We start from the raw sequence: 8,895 nt of genomic DNA on the forward strand, positions 1-8,895 counted from the left end.
ACAGCCCTGTACCAGGCTCTCTTTCAAACGTATTTTAACTCATTTCCTGTCTTGGGATTTTGCAGGAAAGTTCTACCCATTTTACGCATGACGGAGCAGGGCCTCTCCCCCACGGGCAGGAGACTCAAACCCGGGCAGTCGGGCTGCAGAGCCCCCGCCGGGGAGACCGGGCCGGGGCGGCACCGCAGGGCCTAGGCTGCGTGGTGAGCATTTGTGCTGTTGCTGCGCCGAGGCTTGAGAGCAGGGGCGCCGTCCGGGCAGCGTGCGGGGCTGAGGAGCATCTCCGCCCCAGGCAGAAGGATGTTTTGAAACACTAGGCGAGAGGCAGCAAAGGAGAGGGACAGAGCCACGGTGAAGATGGCAGGGAGAGCACGGCACCTGTCCTCAAGGTGCCTTTGCCTCAAGGGCGATGACGTTTGCCAGCAGAGGCTTGATGCTGGCTGTCGTGAAAGCATCAACGACTTCGAGGAGCTGAGGTTGGCAGTCACGCGAGTTTTCTACTTGTTGAGCTGCGTTTCCGGCCCCGTCAGGTGCCCACCCGCGGCAGGCGTGGGTGCCGAGGCCGAGGGCCATGCGCTCGGGTCTCGCGAGCCTGTGACTGTGGACACCTGGGCCCGGGGAGCATGTGTGTGTGCGCGCGTGTGTGAGAGCTCACACTGCAGAGAGGCGGGGGAAGGGCGCCATCACCCCGAGATGGGACCACGCCACGGAGGACGGCTCTGAGGCGAGCCCCCCAGACTGCCAGGCCAGAGAGGGCCAGAGAGAGGGGGCAGCGATTCCTCGGGGGCTGGGGGACTGTAGGGTAAAGAAAATATCAGGCTTTTCTGCCCTCCCGCCATCAGGATAGATGATGGATCCTTGTCCTGAATGCATGCCTGATGGCGGGCACCTGGAATAGGGTGCGGGCAGAGGTAGATGGGGTTCACCTGGGCTGAGACTGGGATTTTAAGGGCGGCGTCACGGGGACGCCAGCAGCAGCAGCAGAAGCCGAACCCGAAAGAGAAGAGGCCCGAAGCAGAAGCAGAGAAGGCCACAGAGCCCAGATAGAGTGAAGATTTGCTGGGGGCTGGGAGGACTGCCAGCCTCCCAGCCCCCCAGCACCTCTGCCTGCCACGTACCCGCTGAACCCCAATAAAAAACCTGCAAAACCACTGAGGACTCTGACTCCTCCTTTACCCGGTCTGCATGGGATCAGAAAACCTGCACTGTGGCCTGTTCCTGCCTCTACAGGGACCCCGTGGCCTGCCTGCCTCCCAGGCCCCTGCCTGCCGCCTCCTTGCCTGTGCGCCTGGCACTGGGCCCCTGAGAAACCCACTGAGGGCTCCCGGACTCTGCCCGAATCCACAGCGGGCGCCCGGCCTGCGGCACCCGCGCGCACGGGCTGCCCCTTTCTCCTGGGCAGAGCTGGGAGCAGCTTTGCTGAGTCACAAAGCAGGTATGTAAGTTCATTTTTAAATTATCAGGTTTTCAAAGTGGTGTTATTTTATGCTTCTCCTCGCAATGTTTGAGGGTTCTGGTTGCTCCAAATTCTGTGCTATTTTGGTTAAGTGTCAGAATCAAAGTCATGAAGCCGACCATGATTTAGGAAGCCTTTGGGGTTTTTTCCTATGCTGCAAAATGTTTCAAGTAACAAAGGGATCATCTGTTCCTTCAGAGGCAAATTCCGCATCGCCTCCCCCAGGCTCGCTCAGGCTTATCCGGTTCACCTGGGCGCAGGGGCGTGTCTCCTTCAGAGCCCCGCGTGCATCTCTCCAGAAAACAACTGTCTTTTCTTGATGGCAACTGTGGAAGGGCCTGTCCTCCTCAACAGACTCTCCCACAAGCTCCTCACATGGATGGGGTGGGGCGAGACTCAGAGGTCAAAGACGTTATAAGCAAAGTAATTATGTCAAGAATGAAAGTGTCAGGAAGTAAAACTAGCAGGTTAGCCAATACCTTTAAGCTGCCGTGTGTGAGAAGAACCGCAGGCGAGCAGGAGAATGGGGGTGTCTCGGTGCCAGGGGGCAAGCGTCCCAAGAGGGAGAAGGACTTGCTCCCCCCGCCTCCCACTGACGTGTGCACTCAGCAAGGGCAGGGGTTCGCCCACGCTGGCTTCTGCTGAGTGCCCAGGAACTAGAACAGAAAACTGCTTAGACGACACTCCTCTTTATTAGTAGTTTTAACTGAAAATAAAGTCTCCGTCATCGCTGGACAAATAGTTCATTAGAGCCTCAGAGTGAGGATTTGAGCCCGGGAAGCCACAGATTCAGTCCGTGAGAGCCGTTCTGACAAATTCAGTTTGAATTCAGCTTACACAGGTAGACACAGTGAGTCACTGACATGAAAAATGTCATCGTTCCTCTTGCTCTGAGCTGTCCTGATTTCAAGGCATGCCGATGGTAGAGGAAGAGATGCAGGATCTGGTCTCTCCCATCCCACTGGGTGCCCTGCCGAGGCGCAGATGCTGGCGCCCACGGCTAAATCTTTCTCCTTTTTTCCTGAAGAAAACTGTGCCTTTCATCCTGTGCACATGACGGCACCTCTTAATGTGGCTTTGCCTGTCAGACCAGGGATGGGGTCCCCAGAAAAAATCCTCCAGGCCACCACGTCTGATGAAATTCTACTTATTCCAGAATCCATGCCATAGTAGCCCCCTAGGGTTAATTAGCCTGCACTGGGGAGGCCTGGCTAAGACTCAGAGAAAAATGCCCTTCTTATACACCAAATGCTGGTAATTCTGTCCTCACACACCCTGGGTGAAATAGGTGGAAAGTTTGAAACTAAGGTTCAGACTTTGCAGGTTATACTCAAAATAACAGATAATGGGTGGCAGAACTAGAGCTGAGCTCAGAATGACTTGAGGCTAGAACTTGTATTCTTCTCACCCGCGCCAGGGGCTTTGTGGTGCCAGCCATCATTCTTGTAACGAGGAAAACATTACTCTTTTGTATTCCAATTATCTTTATCTCCCGGTACACTGTGAGTTCCTTGAGGGCAAAAACTGTCTTGTTCAAGTCTTTTGCCCAGATGATTATCAAAGAGAGAAAGGACTGAATATGCCTTGGCTGAAAGTGATTGGTAGCGGTTGTTGCCAGAACAGCTCTGAATTTCATCTTAGATGTGTTAAAGCTAGACTCAACCGATTTCTCCCCGAGCAGCCTTGTCTCCTCCAAGCCCAGGCAAACTGTGGAAGCAGCAGCTAGGCCGGCTGCCTGGCTTTTAGAGAAGGGACAGGCAGCCTGACAAAATGGATGGGCTTTCTCAGGACAAAGGTCACCAGAAAGGCAGAAAAGGGTGGACTTGTTCTTGGATAGCAAATCTCCCCTGCTTTCTGGCCAGAAGCCACAACCTGGAGAATAAGAGCCAAGCAGGGTTGTCTGCAGAGGAGTCGCTGAGTGACCGATGACAGCAGTGAACAAGGCCTGAGTGTTGACATGCCGGCGCCAAGGAACTAGCAGCGTCTCCAGTGCTGTAAAACGAGGCAGATAGAGGACTGTGAGGTGTGGAGAGGCTGCAGGCGGGGAAAGAACAGGAGAGAACTGAGCGAGGTTCAGAGGAACCAAACAAGGGGTTAATTGATAGGGAATGAGGGCCGAAGCTGGGGTGCAGTGTTCTGCCCGCCAGCAAAAGTGAAGGAGCTTGGAAATTCTGAGGCGGGATTCACAGGTTCTGAGCAGGGCAGTGAGGGGCTGACTTGCATCTCTATAAGTAAAAATGCTGCTCTGGAGGCCAGTCTTGCCGGCAGAGACGGGCCCACAGAGCCCACAGGCCGCAGGAGGGAGGGGTGCAGGCCGGCCATCGGTCAGGGTGACGAGAGGCCGCATTCTGAAGGCGTTTGGCAGCTCCGGCCAGCAGACCTGCTGGTGATGGCGCTGTGAGGACAGATGGCGGCGAGGCCGACTAGCCGGAGCATCTGGGCGAGCAGATGCACTGTCTGGGGAGGAGAGCAGAGCTGGGGAGGAGTGTGAGTTGGAGAAACCAGGAGTTGCATGTGAAATACTTGTGGGTGAAATGCTGCGATCTGAGGTTACTTCAAAGTGACGGACGCCCGAGCGCCTGCAGCCGCGGGACCTGGGACGCGGGCTCCCTGTGCCGTCCCGCCGGCAGCAGCGGTTTTGAAAAGAATGGGGGGCTCTGACACACGGAGCCCGAGCGGGCCCGCGGCGTCACGGCGGATGTTCCCAGGACACGCAGACTGGAGTTGGGGGAGGAAGGCAGGGCCGACGGGCGGGGCGCTGCCGCACCCGGGGCGCCCCGAGACAGGGCGGGGACCCCCGTGGGAAGGGAACCGTGGGGAAGAGGCCAGGGTCCGGCAGCGGATTCGCCAACATTCAGAGATGAGGGCCACGGGAGCTATTTTTGCCAGGGTTGGGGGCATGAGGTGGGGCCCGCATCTCAAAGCCCAGCTCCGGAGCTCGTTGTCCAGCAACTGCAGGTCACGCGGTTCCAGGCCGGCGGCTGGAAAGACCAGCGCCCGTGAGAAGAGCGGGTGAGATGAAGCCCCACAGCTGGTTTGGCACTTCACCCCGTGAAGGCGGGCTCTGCACCTGCGTGGTGCCAGCATCCAAGGCCTAAAACTACATCCTAGCACCTCTGGTGATAAAGTTATATACTTTTTCTCCCAGGGCATTGACCTTTATTTTGTAATTTTTCTCAGTAAACATGATAAAAATGTACAATTTCAAAGTTTTTAATAAAGGTCATCCAGCAATAGGAAATACAAAAGCCCTTAAATAGGCACCCGATTTAAATCAGGCTAAAGTTATACGGTGACCATCTGCTTCCGACTGAAATAACTATTATGGATTGCTTTAAAAATGAACAAATTATAAGATACTACTTTAATGCTACATTAAATATTTTATTTAAGTTAAGAAATATAGCAAAATTACATACATTTGTGCCACTGTTTAAATAAAATTTCTAATTACTTACAAATCATTTACACACAATTTCTGAGGTACCAAGTTCCAAATAGCTCCATAGGGCCATGAAGACTTTAAAAACGTTATCGGCTGCACCCCAATATTAGGTGCAGACACCCAAATACACACTAGATACACTGACTTTAAATAACCTACAAATACGAGCCAGAAAAGTGACTCCCCAGAATGAAAGTTGTCAGGACAAAAGCGCCGCCCCGGCAGCCACTCGGTGGGTCCCAGCGGGAAGATCACTTTGTGAAGTGCAAGTTTATACTGAAGCACATTTTCACATAAAAATACTTTAAAGCATGTTCTATTTTAGAAAAAAAAAAGATCAAGCTGATCTGTTTTCAGACCATTTAATCTCATTCAATTTCTCCTAATTTGATTAATGACATTATCAACAAGGTTTTATTCCTGAGCTTGATCCTAACCTTAAAAAATAATTTTGTTTATAACATTTCCACATTTAGAGACAGGATTTAGCCTTTGTGTTAAAAAAGCATCTTTTTCCAAGTCCAACCGTAGCAATTTTGCTTTTGTTTTTGGCAGAGCTTTCATTAGACGCAAACACTTAACATTTTTAATGACTAAAACCTTCTAACTGTATTTTATTAACGTGAGTCAAAATTCTAGATTTCTAACGGGATATTATATAATCACCTCTCCTTTAAACTGTTTATTTCATCTTGGTTATTAAAAAAAAAAAAACACCAAATAATCAGTGTTAAAAGAATTTCTCCTTTTTGGGCTTTGAGCTATTCAGTAGCTTTTTTGATTTCAAAGGTTAAAATGAGTGTTTTCCCGTATCTAATAAAATCGCTGCGCAGAGTGTGAGGGAGAAAGTGACGTGCAGCTGAATGCTCCCCTCCCCTGCTGCGATCAGGCCACCGGGTCGGAGCCCTTCTACCTACAGAAGCCACTTCAAACCAGGTACTGATTCTCCTCCTGTAGCTCACACTTGTCTATGGAATCAGTCACCCAACTGTCTTGTAGGATTTTAAACTTCCTCTTCACAGTTCTCCGAAAAGCTTTAAAATCTGCAACCCGACTGCGATCCTCCCCGACGATGACATGAGACACCCCCTCAGCCAAACAGGACACCACTCTGGCCCCGTGGAACCGCAGCTCCAAGGCTGTAGCGGCGAGCCTGGCGCCCTGGATTTCAGTGCTGGGGTCGCCGACCACGGCGAACAGGTCCACGTACACCGAGTGGTGCCGGAACAGGGCGAGGGGCGGCCGGTCCCAGAAGTAGCGGTGCTCCAAGTCCGCGATCACCGAGGCCATGTCCGCGGGAGTCTGGCCGCCGGGGCTCCGGATCCTGGAGAACACCTCCTGCAGCTGGTCGCAGTCGGTGTCCGCGAAGTAGCTGTCCCCGTAGCGGTCGTACTCGCGCGCGAAGCGCTGCCTCGTGGCCGGGCACATGTGGACCATGTCCCGAGGCTGCCAGGGCACGCAGCTTTTGGTCTTAAAACACTCCAAGAGCCACTCGGGCCTGACGACGTCGTGCCTGTCCGCGGCGACGATGTTCTTCACCCTGATGCTCTGGGAGCCGGCCACCACGCAGAAGGTGTCGGGGCCCGGGTTCTGCACCACGCAGCCGCCGAGCTCCGCGACCCTGCTCTCCAGGTCGGGCTTCGGGTGGCAGCTGGTCCCGCTCATCACGCAGAACTCCACATCTGCAAACACGCTCGCCACTCTGCTCACGTTGGAGAGGTCTGGGGCTTTCAGGTGCTCGATGATGCCCACGGCGCGCCTGGCCTTGGGGGCGGCTTTTCGTTTCTTCTCCTGGGGCCCGTCCTCGCCCCCCGCGGACAGGTGCTTGGAGGCGAGCTTCCCGCAGGCGCGCCCGCGGAGCTGCTCCAGGTCGCCCAGGGTCATGCACCCCTGCCAGGCCTTGTCGTCGCGGATCCGCTCGATGCGCGGGAAGCGCAGCGTGCAGCCAGTCCTATACATGTCGCTCGGCACGATCTCAGCCGCCTTGACCTGGACGATGACAGAGTGACAGGGCTCTATGTACACCTCGGGCTTCTCCGTCCCACAGAGAATGCTACTTGGTGGTGCTTTCTTGTGAAAGGGCTTCCAGTGTTGGGCCAGTTTCAGACCCAGATCATACAGCTCCTTCATGGTGTAACCCGAGCCCACGCGACACAGCGTGTGAAACACGGACGGCTCTTCCCCCGGACGGGGCGTCTCAGCGACAGCACACAAGAAATGGGACATCATCCCGCCCCGCGACCCCTTGCCCCAGTAGCCCCCCACAATCAAGATGTCCAGCTCGTCCATCAGCCCGGTTACGTACTCAGGCTTAATCTTCAACCACCCTTCACCTCGTTTGTCTGGCTTATAAATGGAGAGGGGCTGCTTCACCATGATGCCCTCTTCCCTCTTGTCAATAGCTTCGTTCAAGGCATCGATGACTTCTTGTCTAGTGTGAGCTTGCGTTTTCTGCACTATTTCTAGTCTACCTGGGATGGGCGTCAAAATGCTATTCAGAATGGCGTACCTCTTCCTCAGGGTCTCATGCCCGAGCTTCTTATTATTAACCATCAATACATCGAAAACACAGAAACAAGTCTGCAGCTCAGAATCTTCCACCATTCTTTTAATATCAAACTTATTCCCCTTCTGCATAAACGTCTGCGTGCTGGGGTTGTAGGCCATCATCTCTCCGTCCAGGATACAGATGTGGACATCTGCTTTGAAGGCCCCGTGGATGAACGGTGTGAGGGTCCCCTCCTGTGGGGTTTCTCCAAACTGAGGCGTATAGTTATACCCATTTCGGGAGAAGTACTTGTACACGCCCCCATCCCTGTGCATTTGCATCCTCTCGCCGTCCAGCTTGGTTTCGATGTAGAAACTCTGGTGTTTCATGTCCTTCTCGATGCGATCAATGTCTGCTATGGCGGCGAGCATTGGTTTAAAGGCAGCAAATAAGGTGATAGAGATGTCGCTGAGTCCCACCGAAGGGTCATGCAGCTGCCGGCAGACTTTCTCCAGATCCGTGGTGACATTGTGCAACTCGACAGCATCGCTATGGAAAACAGAAAACACAGTCTGCTGGCTAAAACCCAACTTTAGGTCCTTTAAGATCATCCGGATGAGCCACTTCTGTTCGAGGGCTGAACTCTGAGTTATAAGCTGCAGGAGACTCTTTTTGATTAGGTCCTTTCTTTTGGCAGCATTATTGCTGGCAACTGAGTCGAGAATGTCGTTGACTTGCTGTATGGTCAGACTTCCTTTCTGCAAGCACCGTGGCTTCAGCACAAAGTAGGCGATCGTGGCAAAGTCTCCGGCATCCCCCCGCGTCCCCGTAGGGGCCCTGTAATTTAGAAGTTTCAGGGCATCCTTCCCTTCCTTAGGCAGGTTGAGCAGCTCGATGTAAAGCTTGGCAAGCATCGTTTCTTTTATTCCATAGGCCATTCGCTCTCTTTCTAGCTGAGGAAGAATAAGTCTCATTGCGGGATAAAATGAGTCTGTGACATCTTTTTGGTTCTTATGAAGGGCATCGTGAAACTGTCTCCAAGAATCCAAAAACTCGCTGAAGTGTCTGATTTTCTCTGCACGTACTTTGCTCCTCTGTATTCGTTCTAAAGTTGAACACAAATCCGTGAAAGGAACACGAGAGGCGACTGTTGGCGGAGTTTGTGCGGTGGCAGCAGCCATGGCAGTGAGCGCGGCTCCTCTGGTTTAACTAGTAAAACAAAAAGAAAATGACTCAAAGCCCAGGAGGACGTCGGCTTGATACTTAGTGCAGAGACCTTAGAGTGCTTGCCTCGTGGCGAAGGGATGCCTGCCAATGGCGTTAGATGAAAATAAATCAATGCCGTAAGTTGTGTTTTTTTCATCCTCTACTTTTAATGATAAGCACCTATTGTGCTTCAAACCCATTTAGTCTTTACCATGGAAAGCATCACCCGCCCCGCTTCCTATAGTTCCAATATTGAAAATCAGCATTTAAATGATCTTTCTCCCTAATTCCATTGACTTA

General features: G+C 52.9%; 1 protein-coding gene across 1 annotated transcript; it reads right to left on the reverse strand.

Annotated features, from left to right (window-relative positions):
- Positions 1-5,602: 5,602 nt before the first annotated feature.
- LIG4 (DNA ligase 4) lies at positions 5,603-8,363 on the reverse strand (the record flags this gene model as incomplete). The annotated part of the gene is made up of 1 exon (XM_084234364.1): positions 5,603-8,363. The coding sequence occupies one exon, from the start codon at positions 8,361-8,363 to the stop codon at positions 5,829-5,831; it is 2,535 nt and encodes an 844-aa protein (XP_084090490.1). The 3' UTR covers positions 5,603-5,828.
- Positions 8,364-8,895: the final 532 nt, after the last annotated feature.

Source organism: Talpa europaea (assembly GCF_964194135.1).
Source record: "Talpa europaea genome assembly, chromosome: 6".
In the NCBI taxonomy this organism is placed as follows: Eukaryota; Metazoa; Chordata; class Mammalia; order Eulipotyphla; family Talpidae; genus Talpa; species Talpa europaea.